The 26,230-nt window shown below is 35.9% G+C and overlaps 1 protein-coding gene across 2 annotated transcripts in view; it reads right to left on the bottom strand.

Moving 5' to 3' along the window:
• Positions 1-26,230, bottom strand: part of KIF18A (kinesin family member 18A) — a 42,820-nt gene that overhangs the window by 7,216 nt on the left and 9,374 nt on the right. For both annotated transcript variants that reach the window (XM_080595243.1, XM_080595242.1), the window contains exons 7-13: positions 22,035-22,211; positions 21,078-21,152; positions 20,698-20,807; positions 17,580-17,742; positions 13,513-13,677; positions 10,909-11,030; positions 9,282-9,520 (exon numbers count right to left, since the gene is read on the bottom strand). In XM_080595243.1, the coding sequence (XP_080451369.1) occupies positions 9,282-9,520; positions 10,909-11,030; positions 13,513-13,677; positions 17,580-17,742; positions 20,698-20,807; positions 21,078-21,152; positions 22,035-22,211 (1,051 nt within the window). The remainder of the gene's footprint in view (positions 1-9,281; positions 9,521-10,908; positions 11,031-13,512; positions 13,678-17,579; positions 17,743-20,697; positions 20,808-21,077; positions 21,153-22,034; positions 22,212-26,230) is intronic.

Genomic DNA, 26,230 nt, shown 5'->3' with positions numbered 1-26,230 from the left:
CCTTACATCTTCTCCTGGCCAAATCACTACACATACCATATGATGGACTCCTTGTGACCAGGCAAAGGAGATGGTACCCAATAGAAGATATAAATTAGAGTTGTGTAGAGTTGTGAGGAGATACAGAAGGATCTGAGGACTACCATGAAACTTAGATCTGTTCTGGGAAGATGGAATGGATAGTATCAAAGTATGTAAAAGCAGCAAGTAAGTTAGATACTTGCATATAGGGCACAAACGTACTCTATATCGCTTTAGCTTTATTTTGTAGTGCAATCATGGAAAAATAAACATCCCACACTCAAGGGGTCAGTCTCAGATAAAGCATTTATACTACTATAGATCAACAAATACACAACACTATCTTATCCAACAATGAACAATCAACAAAAGCAGGTTAAGTTAAGCTTAACTCCTTATGGGAAAAGATGTATAGACAGTTACGCAAACAGTTACGGTTCTGTTAAATTGCTTTCAGCTTTGCAAAACAAGCAAGGAAAATTCAGGCCTCAGAAGACTTCCTGACAGTGACATGAAACAACCAAACCATGTGTACATATATGCACGTGTACATCCACATACGTTTCATTTTGTTATATACAAACTACTTAAGGGATTTTTTTGTTAAGACATAAAACACATTTTTTTCATAAATTCTAACTCATCTCAGTCAAATTCACAGTCAACCTTCACCAGATGAAGTGCAGCAAAATGTTGAGACATTAGCTTCTTGTATTATGTGCATTAACCTATTTCGGAATATTCATGAGCAGTAAAAAAAAAAAGGTCGTAGTGAAGTGCTAGAGTAGAATGCAGTTACATTTCATTCCACAACTACAGAACGTCGTTCTTACATGGACAGAACCTGCACATTCCCCAAATAACCAGCAACCACCTGAAATGCTACGAACTTAGGCTGATAACTCTGTTTTCCCTCCAAGACTCAGCAGGATTTATTGGAAACAAGTAAGAAACTCATTTATGAACTATTTTCAATACATACTCCTGTTACACTATCAATAATGCTAAGCTTCATTGTTTTGCTCACTCTTTAATTTTGGTTTTTCTGAGAGAGTGCAATATTCTTCTCCTATGTAAAAGGCAAACATACATTTCTTTAAAAAAATTGTCATCACCAGCAACAATTGAGACCACAGCTTTCTTGTATAACACTTTATATTCTTAAATAAAAGAAAAAGCTTTATCTAATGATTCTAATCTAGTCAATGAAATAACTATCCATTAAACATTTTAAGACACTTTAAAATATTAATTTATTCCGTTTTCCTTCTGCTTATATGCATTTGAAAGTGTGTGTTTCGGGAAAAATTAGAATTCTATTTGTTGTTGCATTATGACAGGGAGCTTCCAGTTTCAGAGTTTGCTTACTGTAAGACACTGAGGTTTTGCTAATGTCCTGAAGTTACTAAGAAGGAAGTCTGATGGAGGAACATTTTGGTGAGAGTGCCAAGTTTTAGAAGCTTCTCCAGGACCAAATACTGGAAGCATTTTAAAATTAACTGTAAATGCAAGCATTTAAACCATGAATGAGATAGGTAAAGAACATAAAAGTATTGCCAACATTAATAATTTGTTGAATTTCATCATAATGAGCTGCATTTCATACTGTAATACACATAGCATTTATAAAGAGACAATTGCAACAGTTCTATGTAGGGCAAACATAAGCTGTTAGTAAAAATCCAGACCTATTTTAAAAATCTTATTTCTGGAATGAAACTCTTAAGAACAAGTTCAAAAAAAAAAACAACCTGCTAGCTTTTCCTTCCAGTTAAGTAGTGGAAAGCATATAAAATATTCAAGAAATGTCCCTTCTCAAAGCTTTCTGTGAAAGCATTAGGTTGTTCCTAACACAGTAAACAAGTAAACTAAGACATCACGAGCAACATCATATTTAACTTAGTTCCAATTAAACCCATAAGTGTGTCATTAGTGTTTAAAAAAATACCTCCTCCTTTCCTAGCTCACTGTTTTACAGTACATAGATTCAAGCAATTGGGATCTAAAGTAAATATGATTATAGCAAGAAGAAATAAATAAATGTTAAAACCCACAAAATAAAGAAACGGCAGTGTTTCAGTTTCCGCCTTAATAAGTAAAGGTAATACTGAAGCTAGTGACTAATTTTAGGGGGATACTTAAATACCTGCCATTGAGAAGTTTAAATAAAATGGCATCTGACAACAATAGATGCTACAAACACAACAATCCTATAGATTTTAGATGACTTCAAATAGTCATTTCAACAGATGTTTCACCTTTAAAAAAATCACTTCCAGCATTTTGTGAGTTTCCACTTTCTAATACCTTCAAAGTTCATTTAATATTATTAAAGAGTGATATTCTGAGGCATATGTTAAGATTTATAGACATAATTCTTATTTTAAGAAAATTTAGTACTGCAAGCGGACAAAAATAACCTGTCTTAAAACTACACTTTTGACCTCCAAAGAAAATCTCCAAACCTACTTCATAATAACACAGGGTGGTTATGTTCATGGTTTGTATTTGCTTCAAATTTTATGGCCAGTTCAATATATTCCATCAGATGATCCTCATGATTCACTGATACTAAGTTCACTCACTTCTTATCCAAAAGCAAATCCCTATGTACTTTGCAGAAAAATCTGCAGTTAACCTCACGAATTAGTGTAAAAGATAAATTTAGAAGTTGTATTTCCTTAGCTAGCACTTTCAGTTACAACTTTAAAAAGTAAGGATAATTCCCAATATATTTTAGAGAACAGATCACATACATATTTAATGATCTTTAATTTCAGGATGATTATTACAATGGATAATTGACAGAGATTTTCTTAGCTATCATTTTTTCTTACCAGATCCACTCAATTCAAAAACTGAAGTCATCCTCTACTGAGCAACAACCACCCAAACAGTATGAGGTTTGTTTTATTACCTGTTCCAAAGGAGTACTCAGAAGATTTATCATAAGAGAAACTGCAATATCAGATATTGATATCTCAGCAATGAGAGTTAACAGGAAAAGCAGCATTGGCATAAGCCACAGAGAAGAGTTCGTGACAAGACAACTGATAACGGCTAAGACTTGTCTTCTAGAACTGATGTTAATACATGTATAAGGGGATTATTTCTAGAAACAGCGCTAAATGGTCCATACTTGTTTCAATCAACATTTTTGGGTGACCAGCGATTAATCCCATTACTAATCGCATATTTTTATTCTAACATCTGACTCATGGAATTCCACATTACAAATGAGGCCTAGTGAATCCTTTTCATTTATTTCATATTCACTGTAAAGGTGAATATGAACCTTCACACCCTGTGAAGGTGAGTTTAATAGCTTTGCAAAAAGCAACTGTCAACTGAAAAAGTTTAAAGTCGAGTCTGCATTCCAGTGGGTCCCAGTGGTCAGTACTATTTTATACAGCATGAGAAAAAACACTCAGTCATACAGTACAGTGTGAAAAAGCAGCTCAACATATGACAAATCTTTCCTATACACAAGAAGCACACATTTCCTATTATTAATCAAGTCATCTGCTACATAGAACTACACCCCAATTTTTCCTGCCATTCAAAATAAATTGACTTTACTTTCGGATGTTTGTCACTACAGAAAGTGATGGATGCCCTCCCCCCCCTCTTTCTTCCTGTAAATCAATTCCATTCTCTCAATGCTAATGCACAGTAAGGCTTCCGGAAATGGGATGCCTGAAACAACGCCAAGAACTCTCCCATTCACAGAAATACTCGCAAAGAGCAGTCATATCTTTCCACCTATCAGTCCATGCTCTCTGAATCCTGTATAGCTCTCAATTGAGCAACACCCCAAAAAACAGGCATAAACCTGGTTTTAAATTAACTTATGTTGTTTTCATAACTTGTGCTTCATTTGATGGTTGAGTTGTTCACAAGGTTGCACTTTTTAGGTGCAAAATACAACATTTCTAACATATAATTAAGGTTATAAAGATAGTATGGGTAAACACTTAAATAGGAATATACATTCACAAAACTGTTCAGAAAAATATCTAGTAGAGTACAAAGCGTTGTTTAGATATTACTGAAACTTCACATTAAGGCTTCATAATGAAACTAAGCAAGAGGAGACGTTCTGAAATTGCCAAGTTTTCAGTCATGGTGTAAGAATGAGTTTTTTTTTTTTATTACATAAGAAAAACAAATTAAACTACTAAAGATGCATAACTACAAAACAATGTATAACACAAGTATATTCAGTGGGATAAATATTTTTCAGTATTATTAAATTATTAAAATTGAACAAACTGAAATATAAGATAATTCAAATGTTTCACATGAGATCAAATTTGAGGGTGTTTCATCTTGTTTTGTTTCCTAAAATCCTGGGGTGGAGGAAGAAAAAAAACAGATAAGGGTAATCAGATATTTAGGATTAAGGTTGTTTCTTACATGTTTTACAAAACATTCCTTAAAGATATACAGTATGTTGGAATGAAAAGCTCCGTAGACCTGGGCAAAGCTTACAAGCTTTAACTAGTATTCTCCAAAAGATTTTTTTTTTTTTTTAAAGCACAAAAATTGACTATCTTGCTAATTTGACCACAGAAACATAATTTTGAATGAATGGTCAGACAGTCTCAATCCTTTTCTCTCCCACTACTACTTTATAGTATTTAATACATTGGAGAGCTTTTCCACGTAAGTCTTTTAGAAAAACATTCATGCATCACTCAAATTCAGCTTTTCATAGCTTTTCTTCATCTACCAAAATGATTGAACTCCTTTGGACTTCTGGACACAGCGCTTACAAGCAGAAAAGTTATTTATTTAACCTAAAGTATTCTGATTTTTATGCGAAAACACTCAGTAACAGTTAACTTGCATTTGAACAATGTTATGATTTAATCTAAAAATTGCCAGCAAAAAGTTACTGTATCACTAAAAGCATAAGTTCCTGCAATTAGTGCCTCACCTTTCATGACATGCACCATTTAATAGTTTCCTCAAGTGCTGATGTTTGTGCATTTGTATTTTGCAAATCTATTTGAATGGATCTTACATACATCCTTAGATACTTCAAAAAGTTATATAATGGACTAAGTTTACACTGAAGAATTGATATTGTCCACGTATATCTCATTCTGTAGAATGTACTTATTTCTGTGAGTAGCATCTCATTCATACAGAAAAATCTCTAGATATATTCTAGCAAATAGCCAATGTCTCAATGTAAGTTCAAGAGCAATTCATCACTTTTGTTACCAGCTGACCTAGTACACAGCACTTCCTCTTAAACTCTCTAGACTCATGACTCATAAGAATGAATAATTTCATTGATGCCTAGTAACTTTTCACCCCTTCTCCCCAAAATTGTATGGAAAATAAACTTTTGTCACAGGGTAACACAATTACACAGAACAGAAGACAAAAAAATGACTGTTCTCAACTTATGTGAAAAGAATAAAATCACAAGAAATAATAGGAAAGCTTTGCTCTTTCCTGCTGCCAACCTGAAGTGCAATGCAATCGCTGTATGTGAAATACGGATTTTTTATATAAGAGAAAAATGACCACTGTGTAGCACTATTTTGTTTGGTCTTGGTGCAAAACATTACTTCCCAACATCTTGAACAAATTATAAAACATAAAATATCAACATACTAAAGGTGTGAGAGGATCCGTATAAATCTTCCTTTTTATTTGTTCACTAAGATCTTAGGTCAGCTCTTGCTAACATTTGCCAAGCATACTTCTGAGATGACTTGAGGGCGAAGGAATTGGATTCCTGAATAATTTATTTCATCTTTAAAGGAAAAAAATTACTACATCCTTCCTACTTCTGATTAGGATGTTGCCCTTCTACTACTTCACATTTTCCCCATACTAATGTATTATTTTTCTACTTAATGGTGGTTTTTTTCCTAGTTTTGTTACATTGTGCACAAGAGAAATATTTCTTCATAGAATATCAGCTAATAGCTCAAAATATTTTAAAAGTGAATTCAAACAAAATTCAAGAGCTATTTCATTACATATATTTTGTACTCTATTGAAAAAAAATTAAAATCCTTTCTTTCCCGCAGGTAAATGGATTGCTTTTTTCCACCCCCACCTCCCAACACATAGGAATTATTGTGCCAATATCAGTAATATTTTAGGAAAGAATGCATCAAGGTTAAAATGATGATGTAAAAATATTGTTTAAGAAGCATTTCTTTTTTTCTTAGCAGAGCTATTACTGTTTTTATTTAATTGCTATATCCCCTTTATAATTAAATAATTGAATGCCCAATCCCAATTAATCCTTTTTAGAACTTCATTTTTTGAAATTCTTCCAGTATGCAAAGTCAATTGTCAATTCAATCCCACCTCAACTTCAAATACGTTCTCAGTACACTAGTACTTGGCTGGAATGCATCTTATTCTTTACTATTACTTATGTCTAGATATTTTTGTAGAACAGATACTTGCTGATCAGAAAGTCTTACACTAATTAGCAGCATTGAGGGAAAAAGCTGTTAAAACTTATTTCAAGTTAGCTCAGCACCTTAAGCTGCCAATGAGAAAAGGAGAGCAAGATTGATTGTTCATGGTAATTCAAAAGCTTCAGTGGGAGTTTCAGTAGGGAAAAAATCCTAAGTAGCACCATAATACATTTATACAGCTAGTCAAAAGCAAATGGAAAGAGCACACAAGCAGACGAAGGGAGTAAACAAAATTGAGATGTATCTTTTCATAAGTTACCATAACTTTTCCTGTAAAGCTTACGGAACTTCCATTTGAAGGACAGTTATTTCTATTTTCTCCTGCTTCCAATAAGAGCAGGAAGGGAAGGAAAGTTTCCCATGTCCTTTCCAACAGAATAACAAAAATAAAAATACAACCCAAGATTTCTATGAACATCTTTAGGCAAAGACACCATCTGCGGCTGAGAAGAAAATCAGTCTTAACTGTAAAATACAGCATCCCTTTACTTAGGTTAACATACAGTTCAATAATATTTAGAACTAGGAAACTCTCTACTTGAGATCTACAAGACACCCTTCAATTTAAAATCCACTAATTTTAACACAGTGAAATGCTAATGCCTTAGAAGTTCCTGTAAAATTGATGCAGTGATTTTATCATTTTAGCATTTCCTATTAAGAACAGATCTGGCCTCTTATAGTACAGCATTTGAAAAAAGGTGGTACAGAAGTAGATCAAGTAAAAACTAACAAATCTTACTAGGGTCAGCAAGCTGCAGACTTGAAATTTATGACAACCGTATCCCACATAGGACAGACAATGTACCATCTCTACAGTCAGTAGTTACATATTGTATTATCAAGTTCACCCGATCCGTATTTAGATACCCCTATATTTTGCCACAAATCACACCCCAACCCGCAACAGAAGAGCCACACATTTGTCAGTCTTGGACCTTAGCATATCAAGAATATGCCTACGATGTAAATACCAGCTAAGATCACCGTTTCACGTTTGCCTTGCACACTTACAAGAGAGATATCCAAAAGAAAACTCACTGCATGCGAGTCGAGTTCTTATTTTACAAGTGGTTTAAAGAAATCTGTATTTCTTTCCTTCTGCCGACTTACAGTTCTATAAACCCACTATTAACATCTGAAATGCTCTTTGTTTCTTTTGATGTCCTACAAACCCTGCAAGTTTCAGGCAGATAATCACAATTAAAATTATAGATGAAAATAGTCTCTTGCTCTGTCTATAGAAACATAGATAAATGCACACAAAAGGATGATTCGAAGTAGGGTGTTTTTTTGTAAGCACAACTGCTAGCACTTAAAATTCCAGTGTTCTAGCACCAAAAACAAGATTTTACAGTAGTTCAGTTTTCAGAGGACTTATGACAATGAAAAAAACCAACAAAACACCTCTAAACCCTTCGCTAATAGAATCTGCTTTGCCCTGACAGAATAAACAAACTAGAAAACTAACCTTAAAAATTTTATTTTTTGTTTATAAACAGATACAAGAAAGAAAATCAGTACTCTATTTTAAAGCCTTTCATAAAGCTTTGCAGAATATTTTTCCATTAGTATGATGTCATAGATGCGGTGTGACTCCTAACAAACACAGTACCACAAAAATGCAGATACTACCATTCATCACTACATCATGGTTTTCCAGAAATTTGCCAACAATCTACAATAATACCTTGATGAACCTCTGACTAGCATTGGAAGAGTGGGAAGTACAGCATATAAATAGGAAGTAAAGCATGTAAATATGCCAACTCTTTCCTTTCTTTCACATAAAGTGAGGAAACAAACAGTACTCCACACCTGAGAAAGACAGCCCACACAACACCATCTGACTTCACATTGTCGACAGTCAAATATGCCAGACCAATTCCGTGGGTATGATCAGTGGTATAAATACTTGGCAAAATCATGTAGACATTTAACGAGAACTCAAGGTAAAAAAAGTTTTGGCAGAGTAATTCCCAACCCCTGAGCAAGATGCATATAGGAAGAACGCTAAAGGAAGCAGGAAGCTAGTTGCACAGTGCTCCGGGGTCACTGCTCTTCCATTACAACCAGCTTTTGAGGAACTGAATTATTATTAGTATGCTTTTCATTTGTTACCTATGGTAGTCTTTCATTGTTATGGATTATTACCAGTAATCAGAAAGCACCAGCATGTTGAGTGCTAGTAGGAAAATCTAAACAAGACAGCTACATAGAGTTATAGAAAAGTCATGGGGCCATCGTGATACAGCAAACAGAGTCAACTCCATGATCAAAACACTCAGTCCTTTATTTCTTTGAAAAATAAACTTAACAAAATACTGTACTAAGTTGATTCTAGGTCAACTCATAGCTTTCTGGAAAGCTCACTGCCCTCAAAGCTATTACTTTGAACTGAGAAACTGTGGTAGGTGCTCAACTTTTCGAATCACTTTGACAGAACTGTAATGCTATTGACACTATGATTCCTTTTCCATCTGAGTCAAGTGAAAGATTCAAAAATAATTAACAACACTTAGAGGATCTAGGAACATTGATGTACGCGGCAGGTTACAAAAAGAGAATAAAGGAGTTTTCTGTTAGAGCCTAGGTATTGAAAAATATCCAGCCTTTGAAAAAGTAAACTTGTTCCCCACACCCAATGAAGAATGGTATATATTTTATATAAAAGCGTGCCTGAATTTCAATTTTACATTTGTCTTGAATATTTGCAAAAATTTGCATCCACCATGTCTAAGAATGGCATGCAGCTTTTTCAGAAGATACTTAAAAATATTTCCAAAAGAGAACAAATTATATACTTACAGCATGGGGTGTTTGGTTTGTTCACAAGTTGTGGGAATGCAAAAATAGTTGACACTTCTAGCTCATGGTTTTGATTGGGTTCCTCTTCTTCAGTCTGGTCAGCCCAAACTACTGATTTTTGCCTTTGAATCAGTTGCTCAACCTCCTCATATTCTGTCTCAATTAAAACATTTGACAACCCAGCTTCTTTCAAAATCAGATAGTGCTTACGAAGAACTGGAAGCAAAGTATTTAGTACTCTATAAAATAACAAGAGGCAAGACAAATGTGAATAAATCCAACTCATCTGATCTTTACTAGCACTGCTGCCACACTATTAGTAATTTAGTAATACAAATGTTTTTACTGTGCTCCCCTGCCCCCAGGTTCTGCTGTGTAGTTTACTTTTGGGGCATACTGTAACACTAAGAGGAGATACTCCTGACTAGGTAGACCAATTTCTCTTCAGCAAAATCCTGTATTTCACTCTAAGCATTTACTAAGTATAGTTTTCCATCAGTGTCCAAGATCTTCAGTTTCTTCTTCATAGTGTTTAAGATACCTCAAACAATACATACAAAAACACAGTCCGTACATCTTCATGGAGTTCTAGTTCTGACTTCATAAATTCAGTATCAGATAAATGAAGAATATCAACTGAATAACACAGTTTAAACCAAGCATATCTTAACTGAGTGTGCAAAAAACCTTATTGCAAGTCCAGTCAAAATAAATTTAGACACTTGGATCTTTATTTAAAGAACACAATACATTAAGATCCATGCACAACTGCAGACCAAATTAAACTGGCAAAAGTTTAGGAATTCCAGTCTGAGCACGGGAATTTGTTAACTGTGGACTCTGTTACAAGACTAAACTGTAGGTTCAAACTATAGCCAAGGGGATGTCTATGTACAAAAAAACAAAGAAGAAACTTAGTAATTACAAACAACATGGGGTTTTCAAAGTTTGTTTTCAATTTTGCAGGTTTGTGTATTTGTTTTTGTAATGTTTATGGTAACAGCCTTTTGTCCCAACTATGACTAAAAGCTGGTTGTTTCATTTTGTAATGATTGTTATAAATTTAATATATGTATTTACTCAACATATGTGATTATTTCCCGTTCCTTATCTTGCACCCTGGAAGGCAGGCTCAGATAGTTTGAAGAGAGTGATAGAAACAGAGCTGATGTTTACCAGCCAATTTGTTTTTTTCAGTCTTACTACCTATATACCAGTTTAATAGTAAACATTTCAATACAAGTAAAAGTAATTAATGTCTATAACGCAGAGAATTAAAATGAATAAAAACACAAAAAATGAATATTGTTCAACACAGAAGTGGAAAAAATAAGACACCCTGGCCTATTAACAATTTGTAAACGCTACGCAGAGAAAGAAATGAAGTAGAAATACTAAGTGAAGGAGAAGAGCTATAGTTTCTGTTAAACAAGAGTGGACAGAGCCCAAGATTTATCAAATCATTGTTTTCTGTATCTTTCTATAAAAAGAATATTATGCTAACCCAGAGAGAGAAGTTTGAGAAAAATTCTGCTTTTACCTAAAACTAAATTCTTGAGATAAGTATTCAGAGGTTACAAATGTCAAACTACAAGTTTTACCAGGACTGCTGTGAAATCATACTTACTTTTCTGTCTGCTTATAATGCTGATCTTGAAGGGACACTAGTGATATCATGTGCTCAATTTGTGCTTTCAAGTCCTTAGCTTCTAGGTTTAAATGGCAACACTGAAGATCTTTACGTAGTTCCTTAGGAAGTTAGCAAGAAATAAACAACAGACAACTAGATATCAAATTGAAAGTGAGAATCTCAAATTTTACCTACAAATAATCATATTGAAGTTCCTATATTGAAAAGTAAAGATAGATCAATATTATTATTTATTTTTATGGTATCAAGTACAAATTGTTTGATTTTTATTTACATACATCAGTATTGCTTTGAAGGTTTCCTTTGACAAATCAATGGGCATACTGTAATTACCTTTAAGAATCCAACAGGCATATATGTTTATTTATGTGTGCGTTGACAAAGACAGGCTTGCCTCTTTTCCTGTGTACTTGCTGCATATCTGTATTTCAGTGATGTTGTCTGGAACAAGGCTTTACTGTATTCAGTTACCTTTCTGAGATGCCAGTATCTTGTTTGAAATACCTTACAAGTTCACTTCTTTTAAGGTACCAACATATTTTAGTGTTTCCAAATTAATTACAAGCATTAATGTATATATATATATATATGCGCTCCATTATATGACTCAAAGTGTTCATTGCACACCACCATTTGAGCCAATGTACTTGACAATTGAAACCAAAATGTAGGGAGGAACAACCCCCTGCCTTTCTTTGCCTCTTTTTCTTCCTGCACATACTTACAACCCTTCCCTTCTACCAGCTCTGGTGCTCATGTGAGGCTGCACCAAACTGACTCTCTACTTACTAAAACCTGTCAGAACGTTACAGCTTCACACTTTTCTCCCTTCCCACCTAGCACCCTAAAAAAAAAAAACCACAACCTTTTCTGGCCAGGCTAAAAATTAGGTTGTCACATGCTTAGACAGCATCAGGAACTAAGAATAGAACTGCAGGCCCAGAAGCAGAATCAACTTTGTAGCAGCTGTCTGAAACACTCTGCCATATCATACCTATTTACCTTTAACATGCATTTTTGTAGGTAATCGTACACTTTGATGAACAAGGAATGTTTGTATGAACAAAGTATTTTTAGTGCAGAAGAACCAAACCAGTTAACACTACAACTTGAAACCACCGTGTAAGAATTAGTTAAAGTCACAGAGTTACAGCATCATCTAGGTTGGAAGAGACCTCCAAGACCACCTAGTTCAACCTCTGACCTAACGCTAACAAGTCCTCCACTAAACCCTATATCTAAACGTCTTTTAAAGACCTCCAGGGATGGGGACTCAACCACTTCCCTGGGCAGGCCATTCCAATGCCTCACAACCCTTTCAGTAAAGAAGTTCTTCCTAATATCCAACCTAAACCTCCCCGGTGCAACTTTAGCCCATTCCCCCTCGTCCTGTCACCAGGCACGTGGGAGAACAGACCAACCCCCACCTCGCTACAGCCTCCTTTAAGGTACCTGTAGAGTGCAATAAGGTCACCCCTAAGCCTCCTCTTCTCGAGGCTAAACAACCCCAGTTCCCTCAGCCGATCCTCGTAAGACTTGTTCTCCAGACCCCTCACCAGCTTCGTTGCCCTTCTCTGGACTCGCTCGAGCACCTCAATGTGCACCTCTTGTAGTGAGGGGCCCAAAACTGAACACAGTACTCGAGGTGCGGCCTCACCAGAGCCGAGTACAGGGGGACAATCACCTCCCTAGACCTGCTGGCCACACTGCTTCTTATGCAAGCCAGGATGCTGTTGGCCTTCCTGGCCACCTGAGCACACTGCTAGCTCATATTCAGCTGCCTATCAACCAGTACTCCCAGGTCCTTCTCGGCCAGGCAGCTTTCCAACCACTCATCTCCCGGCCTGTAGCGCTGCTTGGGGTTGTTGCGCCCCAGATGCAGGACCCGGCACTTGGCCTTGTTGAACCTCATACAGTTGGCCTCAGCCCATCGGTCCAGCCCGTCCAGATCCTCCTGCAGAGCCTTCCTGCCCTCGAGCAGATCGACACACGCACCTAACTTGGTGTCGTCTGCAAACTTACTGAGGGTGCACTTGATGCCCTCATCCAGATCATCGATAAAGATATTGAAGAGAACTGGCCCCAGTACTGAGCCCTGGGGGACTCCACTAGTGACCGGCCTCCAACTGGATTTAACTCCATTCACCAGGACTCTTTGGGCCCGGCTATCCAGCCAGTTTTTAACCCAATGAAGCGTACGCCAGTCCAAGCCATGAGCAGCCAGTTTCTTGAGGAGAATACTGGGAAATGGTGTCAAAAGCCTTACCGAAATCAAGGCAGACCACATCCACAGCCTTTCCCTCATCCACTAAGCGTGTCACTTTGTCATGGAAAAAGATCAGGTTCGTCAAGCAAGACCTGCCTTTCATAAACCCATGCTGACTGGGCCTGATTGCCTGCTTGCCCTGCAAGTGCCATGTGATGACATTCAAGATTATCTGCTCCATGAGCTTCCTTGGCACTGAAGTCAAAGTCATAAATGTGATGGAGAGAGAAGAAAAAAAGCTCAAAAGATTCTTAGCTCAAGTCAGATGTTCACTACAACGTATGTGATCTGCTCTTAAAGTGAAGGCATTTTACCTTTGGAATGCTCCCATCTTGACCCAGGAAGCGCATTTCGTTTTCAACTCGATGCAGCCAATTGGAATTTTCCTCAAAGCGTTCAATCTCTTCCTGTTTCTTCTTCTGCATGTGTGCGCAGTAGGTTCTAAGCCTTGCAAGCCTATGATCCCGCTTACAAGTGGCCTAAAAATGAATAAAAACGATGTTTATGGTAGCAGATTTCAAATGGTCTTCTGTAACGTCTCTATACATAAAAAACATTTCCATACATTCATACTTAACGGTCCATAAACATGTTACATATTTGGCCTGTTTAGTACAAGTGAAGTAGCACATTCTCCTTATGGGCTTTAATTAATTACGTTTAAAAGTTTCCACACTTTTTTCCTCCCTGAAAACCCTGAGAATATAGAGAGTACAGTTATTTGATTATTCCTTTCAAGAGTAATAATACATGGTTTTTCATCAATATCTGTTCTAGGCCATATTTATCTCAAACCGGAGGGACTGAGAAAACTGCACATGCACATAAACACCATTCTAGATACAAGATAATCTAATAATTTTTAGTAACTCAAGCATCAATATGATGAAGGAGTTTTATCTGCTTTGTTTTCCTAATGCAATATGATCTAAAAGAAGCCCACCAAAAGATAAAATATTTGGCAAATGGAAAACCCTCTATCTTTGAGCATCTGAATTGTTCTGATGTTTCTCTGAAACCTGCCAACAGAAAGGTACAGGAACAGGAAAAGCAGTCTGGGTATGAATTAAGTCCTAAATACGACAGAGGAGAATCATTCTAATTTCTGAGGACAGCTTTAATTTCTGGTATACTTTCTAAATTAGGTCACTTTAACTCAGCTAGTCATAGAGAACAACCACCTCAGGTAGCGTTCAGAGTCCAAATGTAACTAAACTTCAGTTAAAAATGCATTTAAAGTAAATTTGCTACACTGAATGAAAATGAATATACAAAAGCCAATTAGTTTTTTTTTAAGAAACTATATAAGTTATGTATCTGCAACCATACATTTCCAAAATTAAGTCTGTAAGCGCTAACTTCATTGACCAGAATTAATCTACTTATTTACAATAGCAGGTCAAACTGGTTCCATCGTAGGTGTCAGAAAAAAAGTATGAACATAACTTCCTAGTGTTGCACAAAACACCAATTAATCTGATGTCCTTCTGAACATACTGTAGAAAACAGCAAAAATCCATGGGGAGATGAACAACGCATTTCCTAAGCTAACTTTTTGAAATGCTTACTTCAACAGCTGGTGTGCCGACAACAGAACCAGCATGGCAAAGATACCTGAACTATGTGTGAACACCAGGACCAAGACTAGACTCTGGCCAGAATTTCATTTAGAAGATAAGACAGTCTAAAGAAAAACAAAGACAACAGAGGACCCAAACAAGATGGAGTCGCTTAGTAAGGGGTCAGCTCCTTTAGGGAAGGTACCAGGAAGAAGAGTTAAGTGCCAGACTAAAGTTGTCAATGACCACTGGACAGTTCCCTCTGTTCAGCAAGGCCAGCAGAAAGCTTTCAGGACCAGTCAAACAGAGAAATCCAAATGCATTGTTTTGCATACTTGTCTTCAGTTTTTACATGGTGCAGGAGAGGTATTATGACTGAAGGTGGTATTGACAATATCCCACCATTTGATGAACCCTTCCAATAGGTTCCCATCAATAAAGGACATGTTATATTACTCTGCTGAAATAGAAAAAAATGGTTAAGCATATTAGCTGTATCTGAGCCAGAGCACAGCCTCTAAAACACATTCTCCTGGCCCAGACACTTGGCTCTTACTCAGTTTTACAATTGCCTAAGTCACATGAGAGAAGAGATTTTCTCTCCCAGACTGAAGAATTGGGACATATTCAACAAGTAGTTTTAGGTTCAGCATGCACAACTGCAGCGAGCAGAAAAATGGAAATCAGGACAGACTGACTGCTTTCCAGGAATACGTTCCTGTTCATAACAGTTAAAATCACGATAGTGTCAGAAGTGATTTTAAATCTATTCTTTTTTAAAGCCTCTCACAGTAGCAGTTTTTGCCATGCCTTTATAAAGAAAGACTAGAAAAAAACAGATTGCAAGACCAATGCAGAAAGTATCAAGATAAACTAAGTCAAAAATGAGTAAAAAGCTGCTTAAACTCAGTCAAGTAGTTAAAACACAGAGGCACAGCTTTATATGTTTACATACTAAGACGGACTGCATATTCTACTACTGGTACAAAGGTTTTCTGGACAACACTACCATACACCTAGCAGGGAACAGAAAGACAACAGACACAGGAAAAGGCAACAGAGTGGAGGAACAGGAATTAGACAGGAGTACATAAACAGTGTTTTATGTATGTAAACAGTGTTTTGAATACTCAGTGCCCAAGTTCCGAAAAAGCTGAAACTAGGTGCAGTTATGTGGGAAATGGAACAGTCATCCATTACTGGTGCAGGATTGAACTTCACAAGGCAAGTTGTAACCAACTTTTTGTATCAAAAAGCATTTGGAAGAACAGAGACGAAGGTAACCTGAACTTATACGTTATTTTTTCCTTCTTTCTAAAATTATCATTTAAAATATTCAAATTGATGTTTTCAAGTGTAAGAAAGAAAACCTTTGTGTTGATTTGCCTATCATTATTATATCTAGTTACTGAGCACAAACCATTCAGTGTAAACTTCAGAATGCTTTAGAAGTAAGACTTGTCCTTTACAAATTAGTATTTGAGAAATACCCCTGTAGCCTCAGTGTATTTTAGAAAGAAAGCCCAGAGGCATTTAGGAAAACAGCAAATGTGTAAAAATGCATGGAAGAACAGAAGCATTATAGTGCACAAGGGAAACATGAGCAGTCACTCTGATAATCAAATGACTGGATTCCAAATTAAAATCCAATTTGTTCCAACCAAAGTAGTCTCAAAAGGACACCAAGTTTTACCATTACAGCGACTTACTCTTGTTAATAATTTATGCATTGTACAGTGACACTTGACTCTTCGTAAATCACATCTATAAGCTAACCCATGGCAAAACCAACAACATTTCAGTGTAGCACGCTAGCATTCAGCACTAGTTTAATCAGCTCATAAGAAACATTTGAATTTAAGTGTGAAGGCATAACCCTCCTAACGAATATATAACTGTGTTGCATTGTAAGCAGCACTTAATGCAGCACAGACAAACATTTTATGCCACAGAAACTCTGAAAGTAGAGTTCTAGAACACATTAGTCACTTGAAATATCTTCATTAATGACAAGCAAAAAATGTGACATATTTTCACTTTGACATTTTATCTAAGGACCAAATTCCATGTGAATCATCAAGAAAAAAAACAGTCATATGGCAAACCATCATTTTCAGCCAAATGCAGACTGTTACTATGACTAAGCAAAATCAGCCCCACCCTCAAATCCATACCTACATAAAACATACGTTCCACATTGTAGCAGAAAAATTAAGAAACTGTATATACCTTCATCTTCGAGAAATACATGAGCATTCAATGCTTTACAACAGCAATAGTTAATACTTAGTTCCAAATTCTTTTCAAGGCAATGAAACGTGATTTTGGTTCACATGCCCTCAAGCAGACAGCCAAAAATCTTCATGGTGACTACTGAGAACATCAACAATAAGGACCTGCCTTGTTTAGCACGTGTTTTATGTTTTTCCTTATGGAAAGGATCAGTCACGACAAAATCAATTTCTTAGCTTGATAACAGCTTCTGCGGCTATACCATCCACACATTAACACACTGGTTTTCGACACAAGCACGATGAGTCTCCCAAATCAGGTACCAAGTAGCTATGACAAATCTAAATAAGGCTAAGATGAAAAGAGTTTTCACAATTAACAGTGAAAAGCACATCAACATTTTTTGTGTGGTATGGAGGGGATAGAAGTATACCTGAAACAAATACACTTTCTGTATTAATGTTCAAAATGTTTTCCAAGTGATTACCCGTGTGTCCCATTTCAATAGTATAGAGAAGCACTAAGTTATATAAATACTTCAGCAAAATTCATATATTAGTATAGCAAAACCAAAGATGCAAACAACTCACCTTTTCTACTCTTTCTTCAGAGCACATTAGTTGGATTTGTTCATGGCATTGTTTCTGGTAATGTATTTTCAGTGTGTTTACTTTCAGTTGCATTTCCAGCTTTAGGTATTCTTTTCTGATCTCTTCACGGTTTGCAAACACATTTTTAAGGATTTCTTGGTATCTGTTAGAAGCAAAATATCACAATGAAGAATATCCAATTAGCTGCTTAGACTTTTTTTTTAAAGACCATCCTCTACATTGGATGTAAAGTTGCAAGCCCTAGCTAATAAAATATAAAGAAAATAAAGACGACAAATCAAAGTTTGTTATAGCACTAAAGAGTTTCAGTGCTTCAGTAAGTGTTTCATATACTCAAGCTAGAAACGTGCTGTGAAACGTATAAGGGGGTCACTGAAAATAAACCTTATATTTATGAAGACAACACTGGGATTCAAAACAAAGACTTCTCCAACCTCTTCACAGAAGTATTAGCTCTACCTCCAAAGGATACAAAAAAAGCTGCATTCTCTACTTTGTATAGTGATTTATTAAACAGATTAGACTACAGTTGCCATAGACACCTAAGATCTCCTTCAAAAAAACCCACCCTACTCAAAAAAAACCACACAGGATCTTCTTTTGCTCAGTTTTTCCTCGAGTTCCATTGTACAATTTTAGTCACAAAAGGACAACAAAATTCAGAACACACATCATATTTTAACATTCACTAGGCTAATAGGGGAAAAAGTGATAGATGGTAGTTAGATATTCCAAGGAGACTGATGTTTAAGAACATCATTACCATATTGTAACGTTAGTTTCAGCAGTGGTACTTTTTTGCTTTACTCCTGAACACTGAAAGTGCAGTCCAGAATAGTCCAAAAAGATACCGTATGCCTCAGAAATGACACCATAAGAATTCTTACATAAGAAGGCACCACTTTACATATGTTCTCAAGATGTGCAAACTTTGAGATTGTTATGCAGTGTTTAGTATGAAATACCATAAAATACCATACAAATACCATAAAACAGCACAGACTCAAGTAGAAAGCAAGTTGAAGATACATTCTTGCCATATACTTAGCTTCTTGCCAATGTGTTTCTGAAGTAGCAATTTATTTCATAATAAAATGTCTGAATAACCCCAGGTGTTTTATTCTGGTATTTTATTGCTTGCATTTTAAAAAAAATCATTATTCTTTATCGTTTCAGAAAACTAATAGCTTTGCTCCAAAGTGTCCAGAGAATGCTATTGTATTGGCATAAGAAAAGATCTGTACCAACACACACTTTAAAATTCACTGCATGTATGTGTATTTCTTTAAGGACTATAATATTCTTGGTGCAGAGAATTACAGAGTTCTTACCCTACAATTTTACTATCTATACAAGCATTCACCGTGAGTGAATCCTTGCACAAGTGGCTGGAGAATTTTTTCCCTCTATAGTATCCATAGAAACATGGTTGCTCCCATCTGCTTGGGAAACACAGTAATTGAGAAGTGATGGTAAATCCTCTATTTCCATCACAGTAAAACCCTAGGCATAATTTAAGAGAGGCTGCAGAATAGGCTCTCAATCCATACTCTGTCATTGTTAAGAACTGTTACCAGTAAATAAACTCCTTGTGTCCCAGATAGAGTTTCAAGTACAGAAGCCTTTGCAAAACTCCTGCCTTGAGCTGGATTCACTTTCTCAATAATCATAATTTTCATGGAGTCATCTTTCCCCTTCTTCACCTAAAAGTGACAGAATGATCCTGTAAGAACATCCAGGGTATGAGTGCATCTCTCGACTACCTAGTTTCAGATAGATGACGGGCCTGTAGGTGGCAGCTCCAAAGCCAGTGTGCATTGCCTACCTCAGCAGGCTCAAGACTTGAAGGTCTGGCAGACAACAAATCTCCAAGCTTTACTCAGGGGGAGCAGGAAAGACATCTGGGTTTGGAGAAGCAACTAATCAGTGAACCTTGTCCAGATCACACTGGAAGCAGAAGTCATAGAAAGACGTACCGAAACACTAAGCTGCAGTAAGCTGCAGTAAGTCTTTCTACTCTGTGCCAAACAGAAGGGAGAAAGTAGCAGAATACTGTCAGAACCTGTAAGTCAATGTGGGGAAATCAATTGATCATTCACACTCTGAGTAGGATCAACGTGAAAAGACCCTTATGAGGAAAAAAGTATACAATCCACTTTATTGCAATTTCTTGCATGTGTCTCTGTGATTTTTGTAATTTTTGGAATATCCACTTACCAACATATCTTGGCATGGAATATATCCAGAACATTCGAGAAACATTACAGAGACCTTACCCGTAACTATTTCTCATCTCACATAAGATGAAATAAAGGACAAATCACCAGAAATTAAATTAACGTTAAAGACTTACACTATACAAAAATATGCAGAAAACCTGTCAGAAACATCAACCTGACTTTGAAACTTAGTTCTTTTGAGAATGCAGTTTACATAATCTGAAAGAGCCATTTGACACCTTGGAGTGAGTGTAGTACTAACCTCAGTTAGAAAGCCTTTTGCCCAGAAGGGAACTGCTGGGAAACCAAGTCTCCTGACACACGGAAGAAAACTGACTTCAGTCTCTTCCTGCCCTGCCCCAAATTGATATGATGTCAATACTTGACAAAACACTACCTTAATTATTTTAGAATTTTGGTTGGCTTAACAATAAAATCCTCTTCATACAGTTTTACTGCTTACTATGCTTTAATAAATTTTTTCAAGTACTCTGAATTTAAGGATATGCAAATCTCCCACAGATACAGACAAGATTCACCCTTAATATTTTTGCTACCAAAACTTTCCAAAACACTTAATTTTCTCTAGTAGGACACAATCATGTGCATGCGTAAACATATGTGCACACACACACAACTCAGTTTTAATTAGTTCTCTTTTAGAAAGATAGTACTTCCAGATGACGGTCCTCCCAAAAATGCAAGAAAAACAACAGAAATTAGATCTGAGCTCAAGAAAACTTAAAATCATTTCATAGTAATATTGATAAGTATTGACTTGAAATAGGGTAAGACTTAAAACAAACATTTATTCTACAAATAGTTTTATAAATCATGCCAACTCCAGTTTTAAAGTGATCTTAATGTGATCAGTTTACCTTTTTATTTCCTCTTGCTGATGGTTTGAAAGTACTGCACCATCGTAATTTTCAAGAACACTTGCTTTCTTTTCTTCATATGCTCTCAGTTTCTCTTTCAACATTATGATCTTAAACAAAAAGGTACCTTTTAGTTAGAATTTTTCTGATTTTTTTTAAACCATCTTTCTACACATTTGTCTTGAAATACTTTATAAATAACATTAAGTTTTATTCTTTTTGAAAAACAGAACATTCTTTACTTCAAAAGCCTAAACAGGAACATTAGGACAATACTTACCTTATATGTTTAAAACCATGCCAATTTTTTTTTTTTTTATTTTTAACTCCAACTCATAATAATTAGTATTTCAATCTTTTAACGATAAATTTTAACATACCTCTTTCTTCTGTTCATTGCAAATTTTAACATATTGGCTTATGTGGCTGTCAAAACTAACAATGTTGCTCTTCAACTGTTAAAGAAAAGAAAAAATTAGAATTGATGAAGGTGCCTTCATGCTTCCCTGTAAAATAAATACACTATGTTTAAATAGTGCATAATTATATTTGTACTATACTATGAGAAAAGGGATGAAAACATTCCTGACTTGCTCAAGAGAACTATGAGCCTCTTAGCTTTTGCAGTAATTGGCTGCATACCCGTGGCAGCAATTTTCCTCAGAACAGCAGTAATAATTACATTTACAGATGTAAGTGCATTTTGCATTTATTTAGACTAGTTTTACTATTTGATAAATGCCTTGTGGATTTCATTATACAAGTTATCTTTACATTATGGAGAATATAAACAAAATGGAACAAAATGGAGAAGAGATGAAATAAATGGAAACTGCAATCAAGACTATATTATGTAAAGAAAATTCAGGTGTTACAATACAAGGAATTATGAAAAAAGTCAAAATAGTCTGAGTACTACAGACCAGAAGACAGGATGCTGCAGCAGTTTTTCATTCATCAATACTACCTCATTGAGCTTCTTAGCTCCAGCTGAATTCTAGTTGTGTTAAAACTGGACTGGCTCTTGTACAACTGCTAGCACATCTTGCATGTGCTTTACAGTTCTCCAAGAACATAATAGTAAGATACTGAAATTGGCTGTGAACTTTACCATATGAATACTATTTTTAGTTTTGAGGCTCACAAGACAAGATCTCGCAAACTAGCAGCTGCCTCAGTAACAAACACCCAGATAATGAAGAGTAGACTGCAGCAATAAGCTAACAACAAAATTGAGACAGAAATGAATTAAAATCACTTTTTGAAAGAAATAACTCTCCCTCCCTCAAGAATATGTAATACTTTGAAATTAGATCAATAAATATCAATATACTCACGGAAGACTTAATATCTTTTGCTCGGTTTGCATACTTAAGAGTATTATAAGTATCATCATAGAACATAGAAGATGGACTAACAGCAGCTATCATTATTGTTCGGCAATTTCCTCCAAGGGAATCTTTCAATAAACGTGTAAGCTTGCTGTTTCGATAAGGAATATGCTGTTTTTTGCTCTAGAAAGAAATGATTTTTTATGGATTAAAGTAATTGTATTTTACACATCAATCTGTTCAAATGTTTGTTTACAATTTCATCAACACCATTAAATACGACAAACAGCCTTGCAACTTTTCTTTTACGTAAGTCATCTTCCTCAAAATTACCTTTAAAGTGGATTGTTTGAGCGTTATTTTGAGCGTTATCTCCTGTTTAATACCTTTAGAACACAAGTATTAGCCAGATTACTTTCTGATATCTGGATACATAACAACAGTTTCTGTGATGTGAGAAATCAACAGAAGAGGTGGGCTACGCTAAAAGGCTATGCTAAACTATTTTCAGTTCACGTAATTTCATTTCACAACGATTGAGGTTGGAAGGACCTTTCAAGATCCCACTGCTCAAAGTAGGATCAGCTAGAGCAAGCTACCAAGGTCTATGCCCAGTTAGGTTTTGATTCTCTATCCTTGTAGATAATCTACAACCTCTCCAGGCAACCCAAAGTTTGCCTTATAAAGCTTTTTTTTGAAATCACATTTACAGAATAACCATCTCACAGTGCAAAGGCTGGTAAGGACCAGCCACCTACACCGACTAAGTCAACATGTCATCTTTATGCCAGTGGTACAGGCTCTAAATTCTGCCTCCCACTCCAGCAGGGTAGTGAGGAGAATCTTTAGCTTTTCCTGGCAGCAATAAGGGAAATAAAAGCTTTAATCATTTTCCCTGGCATATTTGAAAGTAGAAATTGCTAGCTGACCAAGGCGTGTAAGCTGTAAACACTGAACTTGAGTTTGGTAAAAGTTCAGGATGTTTCGTCATCCTCCCACACAAATATTCCCACTCTTTCCCTTGAGCTGGCGAGCCAGATCAGGAGTCTAATTCACTACCACGAACAAAGCAGGTAGAAGAACACAAAATAAAAATCAAATCTACAGTGAGTACCTCCTCTACCCCTTCAAAATAAACACCAACAAACGGAACCAAAAACAAAGACGTCATTTCCTAATTTAATTGCATGGCTTCACGACTGCTAATGCCAGCAAGGAAGTGCTAAGAACTATCTGAAGGCAGGAAGACCTGATAGGACTACCCCTTTGACTGGACTGTACTGTTGAGGAGGTTTTGAAAGTGAGTTGATTTAACAGCTCACTATCACCTAAAGGGACATCCTACTCTGCTCTTCATACCTCTGCTAACAGTTCTCACATTTAACTAATCCAGCAGACAACAGAACAAGGAAGTTCTCTTGAAACCCCTCTATTAACTTACAGCTTGGCCTACAGTATGACCCATACCTTTGGAAACCATTCCACAATAGCAAAGAAAGCTTTCCTGTACATACGACAAAATTTTGATAAAGGAACGCATTTTAGGGAAGAAATGAAGGCAGTTTATCTGGAAGATTCCTGTCCAGTTGGCTAGACAGCACATTTGTTCCCTAGCCCCAACAGTAATACACACCCTCCAATTCTTGTTTTCTTGGCCTGAATGACAAAAAAGGAAAGCAACCGGAACCAGTTAAATAACTTATTTAAGCATCCATCTTAACCAATTTCATTTTAATTCCGCTAAGATACCCTTAAGATACCCTTATCACTACCTTTAAATATTTTATTGAATGCCTATAATTTTTTGTACTGAACATTTATTTGTACTGAACAGGTAACCTTCTGTATATTTTTTGTTTGCATGTTGCTTTTCTTCAGCTTAAAATAATGACTTGTACTTCCCAGATCCTGCCCAAAAGGATATTACAATAAGGACACTTAAAAAGTTGCTTTTTGAAAACAGAAAATTCTTTAGGAAGACAAAAGGAAATATAAAGACTCAGCGTGGACTCCTTGCAGGTCAGTTCACAACCAGAAGCAACTAAAAAGGAAAATGAAGATGAAAAGAACATAGCATATTCTACAGAACAAGTAAAGAAAACTCAAGGCTCTCCCTAATAACAGAGGAAAGAGTACACAAGGTACAAAAATGTACAGAAGTATACAAGGATGAGAACACTGGAAAGAAAGGCATACTTTAACTGACAGGTAAGAACATTAGCGGCAGTATTAAAATATACTGTAGGGAACCAATCCTAAGACAAATAGGAGAAACTGCTTAAGTAATCCAAGTATACAGAATGACAAAAGTGAGTAACTACTGGAACAACAGGAAAGCAAGTATGTCCATGAAGCCTCTTCCTGGCATTTGTACATCTCAATAGAAATATTTGACAACTACCTCTCAACATTTCAGTTTTTCATTTCTCATGCTGTTGACAGTACAATTCACATTAAGTCAGAGAAAGCCTTTAATTATAAATAGAGGTGAGGAAAAAGAAGGAAGTTTTCACAAAAGGATACTTTATCCCAAGGATACTTTTGATTATTTTATGTTAAAAGTTGGAAGTTAATAGGTTGACACCCATACACAAAATATACCTCCCTTCTGCCAAGTTTACAAAGTCAATCCTCAAATGAATTAGCAGTATGTTAAAAAATTGCCTAGGAATCTATCCATTAATTCATATTATCATGTAAATTGTGTTTTACATAACAGAAAGAATTAAGAGGTAAGAGAAGTTAAACAAGAAACCAAAGAGATCTTTTGTTCAAATTGCCAGTAAGCGAGCAAAAACACTGCATGAAACAAACTTTTGGTGATCACAACATAACACTAAGTTTCACCAACACAGCAGATTGCCCTAAAACTAAGCACATAAGCCTCTGGAAAATCTGTGTTTTCCAGGATTTACTTATGCAAGCTTCTCTACACATACTAGATTTTGGAAAATGTGGGTAAGGAAAGCAGGTGAGTTCAACTATCTTAAGAAAACTATTTTTGAGAACCCTTTCCCATCAGGGCTTTCTTTCATTCAGCTATCCAAAAGATGATGTTGAAAATCCACAAGGAAACCTTAAAGGAAAATGATGAAGTGAGAACTGTCAACCAAGTAATCCCTAATATTCAAGGAGAGCTTCCCTGGATTTCAGTCTTTAGAAGGGTTCTATTTCATAAATGAGCAATGCATAATCTGGAGTTATCTTAAGATGTTAAATATTCTTTAAACAAATTAATAAACTGAAGAATTTTGCTAGGTTATATTATAAGGTACTGAGGTAACTATTTAGAGCAGTACAGCCTCAATTGGTGGTAGGATGTCAATTCACCCTGTCAGCTGCAGACAAAATGCCCTGACACTTTGTTGACAACAAGGAGAGTTTGAAAGGAAAATCACATAAAGATCATCATTTTCAATACTGTACGTTAGCTCTAGTATTATAGTTTTAGTTGTTGCAGGAAATATAGTTTTAGTTGTTGCAGGAAGTGAGAAAAGTACATTTTATTAAATGACTAAAAGAAAAATTCATTAACTGCATAAAATGTTTTTGTTAATCTGCAGGAGTAGCATTAAGATAACTGGAGGTCACGTACCTTTCTAATTATAGCCATACAAATTCTAGGCTTACTGACTATAGAACAGAAACAAAAAACCTTATTCACCAGAATGACTAGCCCCAAATAGGCAGAATCCGCAACAGGTAAGTTTATGTAAAGCCTTAGTATTTCTGTTCTGAGTGTAAGCAACAAAAACCAAGACATTTTCCCATATTCTTATCCATGAAAAAATATCTCCCTGTAGTTTAAATAAGCCCCTGACTTATCAATTATCCATTAATTAAAGGTATGCTTGTTCCAACCATCAATATCAGCAGAAGGAAAATACATAATGATACTTAGAACACCTTGCTTCTCTTTCAAGTGAAAGTTACTGTTGGCATTGGAACTACTGGAACAAAAGTTAAGTTGCATCAGGTGATTCAGCAACTAGGCATTTAAAGGCACTTGTGTGTATTGCATGTAACCTCCCCACCCCCCAACTCTACAGATTCTTACAAGTAGAAAGACCCAAATATATACCTTACACATACATTTCCTGATGTATTTCATGAGGATATCCTACTACAGAAATTCTAAAGATACAGTAGGAGTCAAAAAAGATACCACAAAGACTGTCACATTTTTAAACATAGTAAGCATT

The sequence above is a fragment of the Anser brachyrhynchus genome, assembly GCF_964034855.1.
Source record: "Anser brachyrhynchus genome assembly, chromosome: 5".
Classification (NCBI taxonomy): Eukaryota; Metazoa; Chordata; class Aves; order Anseriformes; family Anatidae; genus Anser; species Anser brachyrhynchus.
This window is presented reverse-complemented; position numbering and strand designations above follow the sequence as displayed.